Consider the following 18,783-nt stretch of genomic DNA (forward strand, 5'->3'; position numbering starts at 1 on the left):
TTTTAAGATGCATGAAAAAACAGAATTAGAAACAGATTAATGAGACACACATACAGATTGAATGGCATACGTACCACGAGACAAACAACAGTAAATATTAGGGGTGGGAATCACCAGAGGGCCCATGATACCATATTATCATGATATTTAAAGGTCCAGTGTATAGGACTCATTTTGCCCAGGGAGACACTTTCACAAAATGACATGAGAGCAGAGGTCAATTAATAACCAAACAATATAATTATTATTATATATAATAAATGAATTGCAGTTATTTGCTGCACTCCAGTCGCAGCAGACCGGCACAGGTCAGGTGTAAACAGGGGTGTTTCCAGGATTTAAAGACATTTAGGGACTTAACATGGACCTCTGTCACTTTCCAAGATTACTTTTTGGCTTTCTGCCTTTATTGATAGGACAGGTTACATGTTAAAGGAGGAGAGAGTGGGGATGATGCAGCAAAGGGGGGCAGGTTGGAGATGAACCTGAACTTTGACCTTCAACTCCCAGATTCAAATCAATTCATTTTTGAGTCCAAGTGGATGTTTGTGCCAAATTTGAGGAAATTCCCTCACGGTGTTTCTTGAGATCTCGCTAAAAAAGGATTAAATGAATGCAAGGTCATTGTGACCTTGCCCTTTGACCACCAAAATCAAATCAGTTCACCCTTGAGTCCACTCGAATATTTGTGTCAAATTTGAAGATATACCCTTGAGGTGTTCTTGAAACATCTGACGTTCACGAGAATGGGACAGACAGACGGACAACCCGAAACCATAATGCCTGCAGCCACGGCTATTGCCGGCACAGAGGCGTAAAATAGATACTTCTAGATCTGTCAAGCAATACGTTATTGCCATGCAACATATTGTGATACCATGGTATACCAGGTATAGATTTTTTAAGACCCCTAGTGGATATATATTCTGAAAGTTAAAAAAAAAAAACTTTGATAGATGCCTTTCATATTGCGATGGACAAAGGAAGAGACTGACACAGGAAGACAGAGAGCCCATTCGAAGCCCAGAAGCTATATGAGTAAACCAGGAGGTATTCAGAGACGTCTACGTCTCTCAATTTTTCAACAGGAGCAGCAGGAACGCTGAAAGCAGTTCTGACCACACTGTCAAGTACACAGCCAGACAGAGATGAGCACGGCAGAGTGAAGAGGCGCAGTGTGCCAGCTACACACGGCTTCAAAAGAAAAATGAGGAGTTGAAAGAAGTAAAGTGTGGGAGTGAGTAATTTCTAGAAGCTTAAGTGGGAGTCTGGGGTCTGCAGGGTCACGCAGTATTAGCTCTCCAGGTGTCTGTAAGTTTTCTCTCTTCTTCTCATATCTGAACTTATATTTGTTCTGCTCTTTCATTGCTTAAGCCGCTCCGGGGGGGAACCTAAGACGCTCGGCAGCTGCCTGACTCAGTGTGATGAGGCCAGGAGAGGAAGAGCAGGATGGAATTACCCCGACAGCATTTTCCACCCAACAAGTTAAGTTAGAGTCGGTGGAGGATGGTAACGTGATACGGATCTGCTGATGGGTGACCGGTCTCTGGGTGAAAGATTTGATGGGATGTGTTTTTAATGTTTATTTTAGCCAAGAAGAATGACTAAAACACAGTGACCTTGCAGTATTTCTGCAGGCTGCAGCTGCTCACATTTTTTTTGAGGTGCTCTTATTATTTTAACTGGCATCTATGTTTTGTGCTGTCTCTCTCTATCTTCCCCACTAACCATTAGATTTCCATATTGCCAAATAATACAACAAATGGAGGAAATATGGGCTGTAACTCAGTGGCTCTTTGCTGCAGAGTCCAACACATAAAAAAGCATTTGAGTGAAAGATATGTGGTGTGACACAGACTGTTAATACCCGCCTTACGCCAAAAGACATTTTTCTACTGTCCCAGACAAATTTCTGATTTTTTACTAGCTGTACGAGGATTGCCCCTTGAAAGTCTGAGACTCGAATCATCAGTCAGAGACCCCTCAGTCGACTGAAAGTGCTTTAAGTCGAGCAGTCCTTTTTGTTCTTTGTTTTGGTCCTGAGATTTTGCTGCTGACTGAGTGGCGTGAGCAGTTAAGTTGCACTTACAGTTTAAATCCGTGTCTCTGACAACATGGATGCTTCACACACATTGTCCCGCCAACAGCGCAAAAGAGCTGTACAATCGCAGTTTCAAGATGGACACCCAAAATTAGCATCATCAATTTAGCATCTGACCAAATGTCTCCTCTTCAGCTCCTTACTAATTACATTAAAATGGACAGAAAAGTGTTTTTGCAGCACATTATGATGTCACAATTGACCTCTGACCTCTTGGATATAAAATGTCTGAAGTTCATCATTATATCATATGAGATATAATTTTTATGACCACTAAAAGTTAACCAGTTGACTGCTGAGTCCAGGTGAATTTTTGAGCTAAATTTGAAGAGATTCTGTAAAGGCGTTCTTGAGATATTGCATTCACAACAACGGACCTGCCGGTCGTAGGGACGGACAAACGTACACAAGTATGGATGGACAACTCGTAAACATAATGCCTTCAGGCATAAAAAAGGCATTAAAAAGAGACTAATGATTAAAATAGCATAAAAACAAAACAGGTTCCATATTAATGTGGCACATGCCGAAATAGATGCATACTAGTTCTAGAGGACAAACTACAAATGTTTCAGAAAATGCTGCGCGTGTAGATCAGCCTTCAGTCTCCTTTTAATCAAAGAGCCATGTTTTGTAATTCTTTCCTCTACATGTGTGACAGTAGAAGCACAGATAGACGCTGGTGTGCACAGAGCCTGGAGGCATACAGACGGAGGGAGGACAGTGTTACTGGGCTGCAGAGGGATTGAGTTCCACACTGGATCCCTGAGGAGGGAGAGGAAGCCCGGGGCAGAGAGCAAGCTGTGTGGCCAAACACTGACTGAGGCTCTGGGGAAAATTTCAGCACCGTCAGCAGCACATGCCTCACTACTGGAGTTTCTCCTGTCCGTCATGCAGCCGCATGTGGTGCAGATGGCTACTCCAGGGGGTTTGGGGTATAGAGTTTTGATCTCAGTGTGTTTCTCACCTGTAGGACGGGGCTGGTGCGCGTGTTCGGGAAACTGGTGGGTCTGTTCAGCCACAGTATGAGGTCCTTGTGAGACAGACACCTACTCCTAGGCTGTGACCTCCCCCTCTCCTCCTGCGAGGATCCCGCTTCCTCTTGGCACTCTTCTTCAAGGCCAAACAGGCGCTGATGGTGGAGCCGATACGCAGCTTTGAGGGACAGAAAAAGGGCTAACCATCTGTGAAAGAAAATAGCAGAAGAGGAAATTGAAATTACAGAGAGAATATTCGTAGAAATACTTTATGAAGGATAGACGTGGGCTGATTTCTTGCTTTGTGGTCCGTTGATAAACCAGTTAGATTTTACGCAAACTGACTGAACCAGCATTTGTCATAACACATTCTGGCAAATCAAAAAGTAACCCAAATCAGCAACCTGTGCTGACGCCATCACAGCGCTAAATCCAACTTGTATTGCATTAATATTGTAGGGTTCCCACAGATTTCAGATTTTCTTGGGACAAAATTTCAAAACTTTTCCCCTTAATAATTTTAAAAACCATTCACACAGTATAACAAAGAGAACTGAGTGACATACTTTCGGAAGCCGAACGGCCCCTTTTTCCAATCTCTAATAGCTGGTTGTTTGTTAAATTATGTGAAAGGACTTTAGGTAACAATTAACTCTTTGAAACCTGAGCACATTGGCTTGATTTCTTTCAAAAACATGGGAAGAAGGAAAAGAGCAATAAAAGTAGAAATGACCCATAAATTAGTACACAATGAATAAAAAGTACAAGAAAATTGCCTGAAATTTGTAGAATAAATAAAAGGTATATAAAATGATTTTCCTTGTCATTTCCAAGTTTTGTTTTTGTTTGTTTTTTGACATTAAGATTTTTTTATTTTTATTGCAAATGTATATCAGTTCCAAATACTGTAGGCCATATGTTGTTGCTTCATGTTGTGTGCATAATGATTTGTGCTAAAATGCTATATGTTGTTGCTGTGCTATTGTTTTGTATTGGTGTTCTCTGCGTCGCATGGCCTTTGTTTTGCTGTTGCTGCCTTTATGTTGTCCTGCTGGTGTCCTATCATTTTACAGGTTTCAAAACATCTTGCCAAAGGACTACGTTTGAAATTAGCCATATGGCTAACACTGGCACATTTACAGAAATGTTGATCAATGTGTGTTGTCTTTATAAATACCTGAAATAAAATGAAATTGGTCTCCTTGATTACTCACTAATTACTAATAATGCGCATCGGCTTTGAAAACATATTGGTCAATCACTTGTAAAAAGTTGGCCATTGCTTAAGAGGTATGAAAACGCAAAGTTAAAACCCACCTTACTAAGGTGCCTTGCAGCATTAGATTGGACATCTCAGCTGGTGACACGTCGATGAAGCGCAGGAAGGAGAAACAGCTTCCTTTGTCATCACCTGGAGGAGTTAAAAACAGAACACAGAATGAAAAATATGAGACCAAACAAAAAAAAAAACAAAGACAAATATGAAAATAACAAGCTGAGAATAACAAAGAATGACTGAAACATCAAAAGACAAGGGGAAGAGAGGCGCTGGGGTGACACTGAGGTTGGAAACTCCTGGTTCTAACACGAGCTCTGTGTTCGTCTGAAATCAAAGCTTTATTTGAGCTCACCTCTTCTGTGGAAAAGAGACTGCTGGATGTGATTTGGAGAAAAGGGAGACAACAGCACTTGAAGTAATCTGAGGAGGAAGTGGAAACAGAGTTAGACCACTAACAAGCAAAGACACCGAAACTGGAATGATTTTAAGATTCCAGCTCGGCCGACAACACTTCCATTATTTATAGCTACAATCAGGATAATAGCCTGAATTAGAAAATATGCACAAAAACAAAAGACCAACCGAGAAAAAGTAAATATTTGACAATGTTTTACACGGTCATTTCACATGTAAACCTAACCCCATTCAAAACAACACTTTTACAAATGTTGTTTTTATTGGATTTTGAACACACTTGTCGAGTGTTTCTCCATGTGGTGAAACTTACTTGTTTTTGGCCTGGTTGTGTGCGTGGAGGAGGCCGTGCCGATAGAGGAACTTCGACATGATGTAGGGCTTCAGGGACATGTGGAAAGGAGAGCGCGTCTCCTGGCGCTCAAACAAGTCAGGGTGGTTACACACCTACACACAAGCGTACACAGACTGTGCATTAGAAAAAAAGAATTAACACTACTCATGCTTCTGCTTGTTCTAACACTGCCAATATACTGTTTAGTTGTACCTCTGAAATTTAACTCCCACTCATAAAACATTAATGCTATTATTACTTTTGGAACATCCTTTAAAAATGCACTGCAGAATTTGATAACATAATAGTTATCCTCTAATCATTCGGACTAATAACAGCCATCAATCACTGTGACTGCTGCGTCTGACAAAATAACTCTTGATAGCTATAATCATCTAGTTGTACTTTATTCTATTTTTACACTAGAAAGCACACAGACAGGCCGCCGCTCGTACCTTCCTGAACTGCATGACCAGGTTCATGAGGGAGGAGGTGGTGCTGTGGGCCTGCTGCGCCGTGCCCATGGAGGACTGCAGCAGATCCTCAATAGAGATCTTGTTCCTCAAAGCCTGGTAGAGCAACCTCTGCCGCGACGTCAGCTGGCAGTAGGTCAGGATCTCAATCTGTAGAGGGAGAGAGAGAGTTGAACAAGTGTGTATAAAAGGGTCTGGAACAAATACACACACACACACACACACACACACACACAAACTTGTCTGCAGAGGCAATAAAATAAAGAGCTATTAAAACTGTGCCACTGAAGCAACATCAGTACCATTAACTTGTTTATCTCGAGAGTGAAAAGGCTTAAAGAGAAGCTCCTGCAGGCCAGGTTTCCCACACATTCATTTATTTGTGGCAACCTGCCATGATTAAAACATCTGCTGCGACAAGCAGATTTTCTAGTTTTGGAGCTGAACTGTTCATAAGGAGCACTGTTGAAATATATATTGACGTATCGTTTGGTTATCGATTGCATTATATTCTCGGAGCACAGAGCCTACTCTGGACACAGATGGAGCAGCAGAACAACGGGCGCAATGGAAGTGAAACTTGACAGTCTACTCTGCTGGCTATAATAAACTGCATTCACTTCTCCGTCTCCATCAATCTGATCTGATCTACGGCAAAATAAGCTGCTCTGTTGTGTGCAGGCTGGCTAAAATTCAACCATGCTGTTCTATCAGGAAAAACAAAGATTAAAACCAAAAGTCAGTAAAAAATGAAAAAAAAGGAACAATACATGTAAATTTGGGAAAGATTCATTATGCAATCCTGGAGAAAGGTGGTTGATTGTCGAGTCTCATTCCCAGGTCATCGAGTACACACAACCTAGCAGTCAGAAAAGTTGAGCATTTGTTTGTAACAACCTGGGAATAGGACTGAAAAATCAACTACTTTCCTGCAGAAACCTAAATATACACAGTGACCCAAACACTGAAAACACTAACGCTTTTTCTGTCATGTCCTTCCCCCTGATAACTGAAAATATTTTGGGAAGCAACCTAAAATAAAGGTTTTAAGTTGAATTTGAGTGAAGTAAAGCTCAGTATGACAGCATAAGCAAACTCCTGTTTTCCCTACAAAAATCATATTCAATCACTTTGCGTCACTGCTCCTCAATGCCCCATCCACAGTGGCTTTATGCTGCCTGACTGATTTATGAAATGTGCAAAGTGCAAAATTTGTTAGATGTTGTTGTGTTTTATGTGTGTTAGTGAAGTCAATTTAAAGCAAACTTGACTGCACTTAACTGCTTGTAATTACTAGTTACATTTGTGCTGCTTTTTTGAATAACCAAAAGCAAAACAGAAAGGGGTGGTGGCTTCCTTTGTGTTAAATGAGCATTTAATATTGTTTTATATCAATCTCACAACCCTGAATTGAAATATATCAAAATCATGTCAGGGCAGACGTTATGATATCAGAAATATTGTATCGTCCAAAAATCAAATTGTATTGTGATTAAAGTATTGATTTACAGAGTTAAAGTTGGTTGGAAGTACAACATGCGGCTACAATAAAGAAAAATGATTCAGTATTACTGTTGTGTCTGGCCTCCAAAGAACACACACAGGATTTTCATATTGGCTCAACAAAAAAGTGGATTCATGGGTGCAGACTTCATGTCCTGCCTGACCCACATTCTCCAAACACACATCAAAATCTCTGCTTTTATCTGGTGTCACGCTTTGATGAAAGCAGTGAAACTGAACAACAACAAACTATAAAAAACCCAACCATGAACCACGAGTGAACTCCACCAGTTACTACTGGCTTCAGTACAAAACAAGAGAAACCAACAAGTGGAGAAGGAAAGGAAGTGGGCTGGCAGGACTGCATGTGGGTGCGTGGGGAAAAAGACAGACGTGGGGGAGCGATGAACTCTGACTCTGTGTATCGAGACTCCCACAGCGGATGAGTGAGTATGTGTGCGCCTTGTGTGACAGCGAAAGACCTCCAGTCCAACATCTGTCAGGAGGATCTGCCAGCACAAGCATCGCTCACAAGCTCGTTACAACACTTGGTGTCGATGAGGAGTACGAGGCGACGGGTGGAGGAAGGGCGCAGGCTTTAACAGGAGAGGAAACACATACAGCTCCATGATATTGGCAAAATATAATAGATTTTTTTCCAATCTTGTGCCAGAACCTTATGGAAAACCTGAATCCCCTTCTAGAGGACACCATATGGAAAAATGTTCCCTAAAAATACAGTAAAATACTGTTTGAAAACAGAGCGTTGTCAAATTTTTATCCAATTAAAATTTTCAGTTTTAGACAAGAAATTTGGTTCTGCAACACAGAGAAGAAAGTCTGCTCCCCTACCTTGTCTGAGAGCTCGTTTTCCACATCCTTCTTGATCCTGCGCAGCATGAAAGGCTTCAGAATCATATGCAGCCTGGAAAGTTGGTCTGAAACACAAACAGCCGTGTTTAGCTACAGAACATATCACATGCAACAGCGAGCAGAGATTAAAGTTCAGTGCTGGCACACAAACGACAGAATATCCGTACAAATGAGCTAAAAAATGTCATGTGTCGTCAGCTGGAAAATAGGGACAAAAAACTCGAGCTATGAGGAACATTCTCAGACTCACTCTCATCGATGGCAGATTTGTTCTCAGCGTGGCTCTCGATGTCCTTCGAGAACCACTCGTTGAACTCTTCATGGGAATCAAACAGTGTAGGCATGATGAAGTGCAGCAGGGCCCACAGCTGAGAGACAGTAATAACACACAGTCGTCAACAGCTCTGTCTCGCTCACATGCACACACACACTGCCCAACACACACACTGCTCACCTCAGCCATCGTGTTCTGGATGGGCGTCCCGGTGAGCAGCAGTCTGTTTCGACACTGAAACTGCAGAAGGATTTTCCACCGAACACTAAAAAACACAGAGAGAACCAAAAACATGACTTTATCATCAGTTAAGACTAAACAGCGCTGTAATCACACCCATTATTCAAACTGTGGGACACATTTATACACGAGCACGTTTAACATTTCAAGGTTCACTTTTTTTTCAAACTTTGTACAACTATTTTTGTAGGCCAGTGTAATAGCAGCTGTGAAATGTTGTATACTGATGTAGCTGTACAGATGAACAGCTTTATTTTTACAGCTTTATGGACCCGTTGTTGGCTTTCAAAATGTCTTTAATTATTATATCACTGCTCTGCATGTTCTGGCTAATTTATTCAAAATTGCATATCAGACCTGTATAAAGCAATGCAGGTTTGCACGGTATAAGAATCAACTTGCAGATATTTAAAACTCACTATTTTTTAATGTATTTCTCTTTTTTGCCTAATTACTAAATCAGTACAAACTAAGTCAATATAGAAAAGTCTTCTAGATGGTGTGTCTACCTGCTGAAACTAGTGACTGAATGTGAGAGAGGAAAAGTGCAAACTTCAATATAAAGAAAAATGGAATATTAACATGCAAAAACACCTGTATGATCCTCCTACAGGAGGACTGTCTGTTTGGGGATTACTGAGCATTAACTGTATAAATAAAATTTGGATCATAATGCAGGAGTTGTGTGAGAGTTTGTAAACAGATGTTTTGATGTAGTTTTGCTGTTGTTAAACGTGGATCCCTATGACTTCAATTCATTGAGAATATTCTCAGTTTTTGGATTCTTTTTTCACTGTGAAGGCATTTTCTTCACAAATTCATCTTAACATGATGTGAGAAATTTATATACAAATGATCATGTGGAGGGGTGAAGTATTCCTTTAACCCACAAGAACCCTGTGATGTCTCTGAAATACAGTACTAAATATTGATGCCACGACAACCGTGTGAATGTTACCTGGTGCTGCTTTTCAATGCCTGGGCCTCATCCAGAACCATGTACTGCCACTTGACCCTCTGGAAGTACTTGACGTCCTGGACCACCAGCTGGTAGCTCGTGATCACCACGTGGAACGGTGCATTTTGTGTGTAAAGGGTTTTCTATTGAAACAGACACACACAGAGTAGAGACAGGGTTACGGAAGAAGAAAAAATTAACAGCATTAACAATGCAATAAGGCATTTTATCGCATTCAAGCTTCACAGCTGTCACTTCCTTACCTGGCTCCAAAATTTCCGAATCACCTTGCGATCGTGTGGATTCCCCCAGTACGGCAACACCTGACGAACAAACCAGTGAAGTTAAAACGTGAGGAAATATTGAATTAGCTCTGTCAAGAAACCTAACCTGCACTCAAACTGACCTTCTCCTGAACGCATACTTCCACACGTAGCAAAACAGGGCTCTGGTGATGTTCACAAGGGAAGCATTTTGGGCATAGCATCGTGTCTGAATCACAGCTTCAGCTGTTGAGTTGTTGATGCAAAAATGTGATGTGAAAAAATTTACACATCATTACATCACTCAACGCACGCTGGTATTCCATTGTTTTCAGTCAGTCTTGCTCTGAGTGTTCAGGAAGCTTATCTCCAAAATATGTAATGGGGTCTTTTCACACCTCATTAGCAAAACAGACTGGATTTGATTTATTTTCAAACTTGCGGTGAAAACGGGCATAGTTGAGTGTTGAGCACAGCAGAAAGTTATGCATAACATAGTGTGTGGGTGTGCACGCAAGCGTAGCTGACACATTGATGTGTTTGATAATTATTTTTTTTAACATTCAAGAATGCACACAGCCTGTCAGAGGCCAACTAAGACATGCAAAAAGATTTTAAGAGTGCAATCACTCAACAATCACAGTGCTAACAGCTTTGACCTGGAGCAATACTGCCCCCTAATGGATAGTTCTGGAAATGCTTGAAGCTTTGAGTTTTTTATCATTACAGGATTCTTCACAACAACACCAGCACAACACTGGGTTCATTTGAGTAGTGAAAACAACTGCAGAGGCGTTTTTTGCAGGTGTTTCCGCTGGCGCTCTTTCTCTGCTGGATTCTCACCTTGAATTTGGGCACAAAGCGGGTGAACTCCTGATGCCAGTTGTTGAGCGTGGATGCAGGAGAGATGATGAGGAACGGACCCCAGATGTTGTCTCTCTGTGCAGAAAATGAGGAAAGACTTCGTCAGCCGCCACAACAGGTGGTCATTGTATGTGCGAGCAGCCGATGACAGGAAGCCCTGGAGGAATGCTGCATTACATCTTCCTGTCAGCGATAGCTCAACACTGAAAAGTGCACATTTCCCCTAAATTCCACTTTTTCAGCTTTTGGTGTTTTCACAACAATGAAACTAGTCATCTGAGTCAAAACCAGAAACAGGAGACTCTTTAAAGGATGCAGGTGCACAAAGTAGCTGGATGTTATGTGTTTTTTCAAGTTTGCAACAACAGTAGAGACAATTGAATATTCCACAAAGCTTTTTGGAAGAGTGTGATGAACATAATGCTTTGGTCCGATGCTCTCACTCACCTCTGCTAAGTGTGCCAACAGGGCGATACTCTGCACTGTCTTCCCCAGTCCCATCTCATCTGCCAGGATTCCATTGATTCCCTGCAGAGAGAGAAGAAAACATGGGAGAAAATGAATCATTCAGTGTGTTTAACCCTTTGAAACCTGGGCAAATCAGGTAGATTTCTTAAAAAAAACATGAGGGAAAAAAAAGGCAATGAGCAACTTAAAAAGAAATTATCCCAAAATTAGCAAGAAATTGGTAAAAAAAAAAAAAAAAGAAAAAAAAAGAAAAACTCTCCCTGCAAATCCAGGCAGACCTCTGGTGTCAGAGACAGATGTGGGTACCTGTTCGTAGAGGTTGGCCAGCCAGTTCATGCCCTTGAGCTGGTAACCCTTGAGTTTTCCGTTGAAGATGGTGGGCTGAGGAATGTCTTCTCCTGCATGGATGGACGGGTTAGAGAGGCTGTAGCTCTCTCCAAATCCAGAGCCGGCGCCTGAAGATGAGCCTACAGCTGCGTGTAGTGACGCACTGCGACTGTCCTTAGCCTCCTCATCAAACATTCGCGTCTACAGGGAGAGATTTGGAGTTTGGGTATGTGTGTGTGTGTGTGTGTGTGTGTGTGTGTGTGTGTGTGTTGGGGGAGGGGGCAACTCTGAGGGTGTGCATGCATCATCTCACTCTCTCTTGATGAATCTGGTAAGCTTCTTTGGCGTTCCTCAAGGCCTGGGACTTGTAGTATTCACTATCTGAAATCACATATAATCAACTTGTGCATAAAACAAAGGAATGCAATTTCATCTTACATTCTTTCCAATAATCATAAACATGTTGCCAAAGTCTGAGACATTTTTTTTAAGAAAACTGGCACTGCAGCAATAGTTTGGGCTTGCTGGGAAGCCAACTTAGCTCGGCTGCCAGCTTCAGGGCACTTTGTAGTTCTTCCGCCTCCTGCCTAAACCCGGCGTTCTCAAACAGATGCACTCTGAAGTACTCAAATCCTGCACTGATTGATTTAAGCCTTTGAAACCTTGATCGACATCACTTGGCTGTGTTCAGATGCCCTTCACAAATATTTAAACCTTTGGACCCTGAGCAAATGGGTTTGACTACTTTCAAAGTAATGAGCAACTTGGCAAGGAATACCTCGTAAATTGCAGCAAAATTAGAAAATTAAATTTAAAAAAAAGAGGAAAGAAATCCATAAAACTATATTTATAATTATTAAAATTCTACATGTAAAATTATGTACCTGAAGCATAGTTATTTTAAGCACTTTTTCCAGACTATTTCCTTGTTTATTTTTAATTTTTGACTTTAATTTTTTGTGGCAGTTGTTCAGGTAATTATTTCTTTTATTGATTTCTTGATAATTTTTGGGACATTTCTTGGCTCATATGCTCATTGCTTTCTTCCATATTTCTGAAAGAAATCAATCCAATTTGCTAAGGTTTGAACTCAGTAGTGCCAATGTAATATGGTCGGTAACCCTAAAAGTACCGAGTTCTATACCACCGTTAGACATTAGTACACAGTAGGTTGTAACTGGTAGCGATAAGTGATCTGTTGGTCGTCAGACGATGCCTCCTAAATGAGCTGCGCAAATATAACTACAGCTTAACAGCACATTAAAATCATAGGGAGCTAAAAACATGAAATGTAATCTACAGAGAGAAAATAAGCCAGAGGCAATAAACGTAATGACAACTGGCCCATTTGGCATTTAATTTGATACTGTTAGATTTCGGGGTCAACGGTTCTTCAAAGAGACTTATGTCAACCTTTAGTATTGAGTTCCTAACGGAGTCTGCTCCAGTACCAGAATGAACCTGACTGAGCCGTTCATACCATAGTCCTCCTGTCCCATGTTGACCATTACGCCTCCTCCGATGTCAATCTGTCTGTGCGCCGCAGTGTCTTCCAGCTTTCTCAGAATTTCCTCCTGGGTCGGATCTTCCTCTGGACCCCCCGTGTTCGCTTTACCGCCCATGAAATGAGCATAAAGCTCAGTCTGGGTGATGAGGAAATTCAGTTTACGCTGCTGACGCTTGGCCTGCGAGAGACAGAGAGAAAAACATGCTTTTATATCACCACTCAAGATGTTCAGTGTAATGTATTCTCCCAAACATTTTACCAGTGAAATTTCAAAATGTTTCCATAATATTTACCACATTTTCATGACTTTATGTAAATTAGACATTCCTGCCACCAACTCGCTGCATACACCAATCATGTGAAGCTACCTTTGTTTTGACTCATGAAGAGCAGCACTACATTTTAAATTTTATAATAAAAGGAACAGATTTTGTATAACGTTAAATATGTTTTTAATTTTTATGAACATATTTTTAGGAATATTTATTTAATGTACATTCAATTTTCTGTCCAAAACATTTAGTTTATTCAAAACCATTTTCAGTCCCAGAAAACAATATTTCTAATTTCATAACTTTTCCAGGAATGACCACCAGAAGCCTGTAAATCTTTACAATTTAAAACTTTATCAAAACTTATATTGTTGCAAATATTTCAATGTCTGTTCCACCTACTTCTCTCATCTCTTCATCCAGTTTACGCTGCTCCAGCGCCTCCTTCTCCGCCCTCTTTCTGTGCTCCTTCTCCACTTTGTCATACTTCTTCCAGTAGAGCATCATCTCCTTGGTGAGGCGGCGAGCCCGCGGTAATGTCTCCTTACAGTTCTTCTGAGCCTGGATAGCTGCACGCCGAACCTCTCTCATGCACTGATGAGCCAACTGGGACAAACAAAACAGAAGTCTTAATCTAAGAATTAACCCTTTGAGTTGATTTTAACAGCACAATAATGTGTACACTTTACTTACCTTTTTGGCGTTGGTCAACACTAAGTTCTTCGCAGAGGTCTTCTGCTTGAAAGACTGAAAAAAAGGTACAACAGGATAATTATGACCTTTAAAAATAATACTGAACATCTCACCAATAATGGAAAACTCTGAGTATTCAACCTTTTATCCGTGTCACGCATACAAACCTTGGGAATCTCCTTTTTAGCGATGGTGAGCCACACCTTACGCCGCCGTGCGTTCAGCTGCTCGATGGTGAGATGTTTCTTCTTCACCATGGGCAGCGGAGCATCATGGGAAAACTTTGCAAAGATCTTGGTGATATAAGGGCGCCCATCGTCCAGAAACTCTCCCTCTCCTCGCTTCTTCTTTTTCTTCACTTTTTTCAGTTTAGCTGAGAAAAAAAAACACGTGAATGATTAGTTTAGTAATAGTAAGAACTCTCACAGCACAAGCAAAAGGTCTGAAAGCACACATTATCACCCTGCTACAGTATAACATCGCTACGACACCCTTTGGGCATTGCCGTAATCATGAATCCAAAACATTCCAGAGACTTTTTTTGCCTCTACCTTTGAATTTCTTCTCATCTTTGATTTTCTTCTTCTTGGGGCCCAGCAGGTGGCGCTGTTGTTCATAGAAGGGGTCATGAGTTGAGAGGAGTCCAGTGCTGTAATACTGATATTGGTGAAGCTGCAAGACAAAAAAACACAGATGGGGAAAAAAAAAAACACAAATGAAACTTACGTCTTACGTCAAAAACATACGTCAGAGGTACTCTTAATGGTAAATGGTAAATAAACTTGCTAAACTTATATAGCACCTTTCTCATCCTCCAATCACTCAAAGCGCTTGAACACTACATGTCACTTTCACACACACATTGGTGGATGACGATACCATACGTGGTGCCACGCAGCTTAAACGCAGTCACACACCGATGGAACAACCATACGGAGCAATCTGGGGTTCAGTATTTCGCCTTATTTATTATTATTCAGTATTTCACGTTAATATTACCGAGCACCATGATTATAAGTACGTTTATGTTTGTGTGTGTGTGTGTGTGTGTGTGTGTTTGTACCTCGCGGTCAGAGTGGAACTTGCTCTGATGCTGCCTGGTGTAGCGATGTAGCCTCAGCATGTCGTGCAGCTCCTCCCGAGACAAACTGAAGTCAGAGTCATCTGAGTCTGTGTCCGAGTCCGTGGTGTCATCACTCAACAGGATACTCTGCAGAAGACGGAGGAGGAATATGGTTAAAAAAAGCTCTGTGTGTGTGTGTGTGTGTGTGTGTAAATATAGATACATAGTGCCAAAGTACGCCTGTAGCAAAATAAAGAACATGTCTTTAAAATACCTTCAGCCACTTCCTGTTCTTCTTAAGCTTGGAGAAATTGTAGAGGCTCGTTTTATCCGCCTTTTGGTCTGTGGAGTATACAGGAGGACAAAACAACATCATGACAGGGCTCTCACACATTTTCATGGACAAAATTTCAAACATTTTCATGACTTTTTAAGGACACAATTTTTTTTGTCTATCCTCACGTGTTCGGCGTTTTTCTAAACATTTAAGACTCAAAGTCTTTTCTAACATAATTTCAACGTAACCATAACCATGGGAACCCTGGCATAAACTATATCTTCCATAAATGACACCACTGAAGGTGTACATGTGTAGTAACATGCGAGTAAAATAAATATTAGTGTTTCTTATATGCATCTTACCTTTCCCCTGCAGCAGGACTCCGTTGAGGGGTTTTCCCTCTGACAACCCGTGCCCTTGCTCACATGACTCCCTCTTCACGGTCAAAGCTGCATGCTGAGCGGAGGGTTCCAGGGATAGCCCGGTCCCCAACGCACCATCGCTCTCATCACTGTCGTCACTAGAACATGAGAAACACGGAGCTGTAAACCCACCCTTTGCACCCTGTTTATACCTGATCTTCACTTTGGACATGGATCTGGTTTTATAAATACTGTGTCCATGACAGGGGGGGACATACTGTGGTGGAACTTGAGGTACTAAAGATCTGTGTAAAACATCCATTGAGCATGCAAGTGAAATAAAATCTTTACTTCGAGCACATCTGGTCTACAGATCAGATGGAAAACTGTTGCAATGCACGCAAATCAATTTAGCTGCAGTAAACTGCATTTATTTAATGATCTCTACATCCAAGCCATTAGAGATGCACAATATTAGGTTTTTTTGCAGACACCCAATATGCTGATATATAACAATTAATTACCAGTACCAATACCCATATCAATAACTATACATCCACTCTTTTCCCACCTGAGTTCAGTGTTCATCAAGTCTCCTCTGTAATGGAATTAACATTATATTATGCATACTCTTATCATGATGGCACACCAGCAAATGGAGACATAAAATACAATGCTTTTCAATTTATGCAATATTCATTCATTTTGCAAAATAAGAAAAATACTTTGACTTAGGATTCATGTTTTGTACATGTTCACAGTCAGTTAAAAAATATATAGCAATTTGTGAAATCAGCATGTTTGCCGGTTGCGATATTTCATTTTAAAGTAATATCAGCCAATACCGATGACGTGCCGATATTGTCATGTATCCCTATTAGCTATCTTTAGACTGCAGCACCTAATGAAACAGATCCAACAAAGCTCTAAACTTATGTCCAACTCCACTTCGCCTGTACCTGGTTATGTCTCCATTGAAGATAGCGGCAGTCTGACGAAGGAAACTGTCCAACCTCAGGGATCTTTCCAAGCGCTGCAGGTAGAGAGGTTTGGCCAGGCCAGAGCTCCCCGATGCCCCACCTTCCAGTCGGCCACTCTGCACCGACGCCATGCAGCACAGACACCTCTGCCCAGCAGGGCAGAAACTTTTACTGAAAAGAAAGAGAGGAGATAAATATCAGAATCAGAAATTCTTCAGTCGTCCCCGGGGAAACTGTTACAGTTGCTCTAATGCCAAGCATAAGAATGATAGTATAGTATGAAGTATGAAAATAAGTATTAAATACAATAGAATTTTTTTAAAAAAAAATGTGCATTATGCTTAAGTTTCAAACAAATATGTAAAAAAAAGTGTATAATATTTATAACATACTGAGTATGTTAATTGTGTAAAAATATAGAATTACAAAAATATAAAAACATGTGCCTTATGCTACATTACAAAATCCAGTGGTATATGTATCACTAGTATGTAAAGGTTTAGAAATATAGGAAATATGTGCATTACACTACAGCGTTCATCACATTATAAATATAAGTAGAAATAAGATTAAGAAATATAGAAATATTGCTTGTACTGCTGTAATCATTGCATCAATTATTGCACAAATAGAAAGAAATGGATAGGCAGGTGGCTCCAGAATGTGCAGCACAGTTAATTTGGGCTCTGCTGTAGATGCAGAGTAGAGAAATTATTATAAAAATAAGCAGACAGAGAGAAAAAAAAGCCATGTTTACAGACAATGAACAACATCGAGCAAAAGAAATGGTCAAACACATGATGACTTGGTTTACATATTCGAAAAGGAGTGAGAAAAAGTACAAATTTATTTAATCCCACCCGTTCTGCATAAGTCAGTGAATTTTAATTAACCAGCTTCCTTATTAAATTACATCTATGCTCTTATTAATGAAACACATATATACTGTATATTTTACCAGCTCAGACATCTCAGACTTTCTTATGGTAAGAACACGGTCATTTAGCTTAAATATCAGACAAATCTCCTCCAATGGCCAGGCGTGCAGTATGGTACATGCAGGTAGTTAACTGAACAAAGTACAGAATAAATAGTGAACCTACCTTTTCAATGAATGATGCCATTGTTCTTGATTCCAACATTAATGACCAGACAATGATGGAAATCCCCTTCAAAAAAAGAAACCCTGTCACACACTGATATCCACATGAATAAAGTAAAGTATCTGAGAGCTCTTTACACATAATACCATTATATTGAATATTTTCCACATCAGTCAATTCAGTTTAGTAAACAGACTGTATAAATACATAGTTTGATTTCGCCAGTTCCACCATAAATTTGATTTAGGGACTGTTTGTTATTTATGAGAGGGGATGGTGGTGATGCAAAAAAGGGGAGGCATGTCAAATATTTTTTTACGCACTGGCTGGAGAAGGACTTACTTTTTTATTTTGGCTTAGGGGAAGGGCATGCAAATTGAAATTTTGTATTTATTATTTATTTTGCTGCTGATTTTTTTAAGTAAACATGTTTTCCTTAAAATTTGCTGAAATTACACCATAGCCAGAAACTGTAAAATTATTGTTGAATTTTCAAAAATCCAATGGTCTTTGAACAAATTATGTTGGATGAGTACTTCTGTAAAAAAAAAGAATATTTAAACAAAATTCTACAAATCCAAATAGTTAACTATTTGTTAACGAACTAACCAGCACGCACAACAAGAGTGAAAAAACAAGGCTTTTTTCAATTCCAGGATTTCAACTTTTTACTTCCTAACAACAAATGATAATCTTTTTCTTTAAAAAAATCTAGATTAAAAATCCAATTTATGGTGGAGGGAGGGTCATGCATTTTCTCCAAAGAGAGGCTCAATGACAAATCCTTGTAGCTTAAGGGAGAGTCAATAATAAGGGAAGTCACACCCAAACCAGCCCCTCCTCTGATAAATAAAGAACAGTCCCTAAACCAAGTATTACAACATAACGTTAGTCTAAATTAGCATTTCATTTCTGAGTGTAGAAGACTGTTTCGACAGAAACGATTGTGTGGTCAACTTGTCCTTTGTAATTACTAACTTACTCATTACATACTCACTTTACTTTCTGAGACAAGTTCACTGACCAGAACTTAAGCAAAGCTAGAGTAGTGTCCTCTTTTTTAAAATGTTGAAAAAAATGAGCTTTGTTTATTAGTAATAATGTTTTATAGTCCATTTCTTTCGCGTCGTTATATTATGATTAGCTAGCTAGCAAATCCATGCTAGCGTTAGCCG

General features: G+C 40.2%; 1 protein-coding gene across 2 annotated transcripts in view; it reads right to left on the reverse strand.

The window, feature by feature from the left end:
• The window catches only part of ino80 (INO80 complex ATPase subunit), a 52,249-nt gene that overhangs the window by 32,720 nt on the left and 746 nt on the right, over positions 1–18,783 (reverse strand). For both annotated transcript variants that reach the window (XM_042503253.1, XM_042503252.1), the window contains exons 2-25: positions 17,609–17,674; positions 16,485–16,676; positions 15,526–15,683; positions 15,158–15,225; positions 14,884–15,030; positions 14,372–14,492; positions 13,988–14,193; positions 13,821–13,874; positions 13,530–13,733; positions 12,829–13,033; positions 11,662–11,729; positions 11,328–11,549; positions 11,001–11,081; positions 10,533–10,628; positions 9,690–9,749; positions 9,427–9,569; positions 8,409–8,493; positions 8,205–8,322; positions 7,934–8,019; positions 5,561–5,728; positions 5,085–5,218; positions 4,710–4,777; positions 4,396–4,489; positions 3,069–3,285 (exon numbers count right to left, since the gene is read on the reverse strand). In XM_042503253.1, the coding sequence (XP_042359187.1) occupies positions 3,069–3,285; positions 4,396–4,489; positions 4,710–4,777; positions 5,085–5,218; positions 5,561–5,728; positions 7,934–8,019; positions 8,205–8,322; positions 8,409–8,493; positions 9,427–9,569; positions 9,690–9,749; positions 10,533–10,628; positions 11,001–11,081; positions 11,328–11,549; positions 11,662–11,729; positions 12,829–13,033; positions 13,530–13,733; positions 13,821–13,874; positions 13,988–14,193; positions 14,372–14,492; positions 14,884–15,030; positions 15,158–15,225; positions 15,526–15,683; positions 16,485–16,636 (2,955 nt within the window). In that variant the 5' untranslated portion in view covers positions 16,637–16,676; positions 17,609–17,674. The remainder of the gene's footprint in view (positions 1–3,068; positions 3,286–4,395; positions 4,490–4,709; positions 4,778–5,084; positions 5,219–5,560; positions 5,729–7,933; positions 8,020–8,204; positions 8,323–8,408; positions 8,494–9,426; positions 9,570–9,689; positions 9,750–10,532; positions 10,629–11,000; positions 11,082–11,327; positions 11,550–11,661; positions 11,730–12,828; positions 13,034–13,529; positions 13,734–13,820; positions 13,875–13,987; positions 14,194–14,371; positions 14,493–14,883; positions 15,031–15,157; positions 15,226–15,525; positions 15,684–16,484; positions 16,677–17,608; positions 17,675–18,783) is intronic.

The sequence above is a fragment of the Plectropomus leopardus genome, chromosome 16 (genome assembly GCF_008729295.1).
Source record: "Plectropomus leopardus isolate mb chromosome 16, YSFRI_Pleo_2.0, whole genome shotgun sequence".
Taxonomy (NCBI): Eukaryota; Metazoa; Chordata; class Actinopteri; order Perciformes; family Serranidae; genus Plectropomus; species Plectropomus leopardus.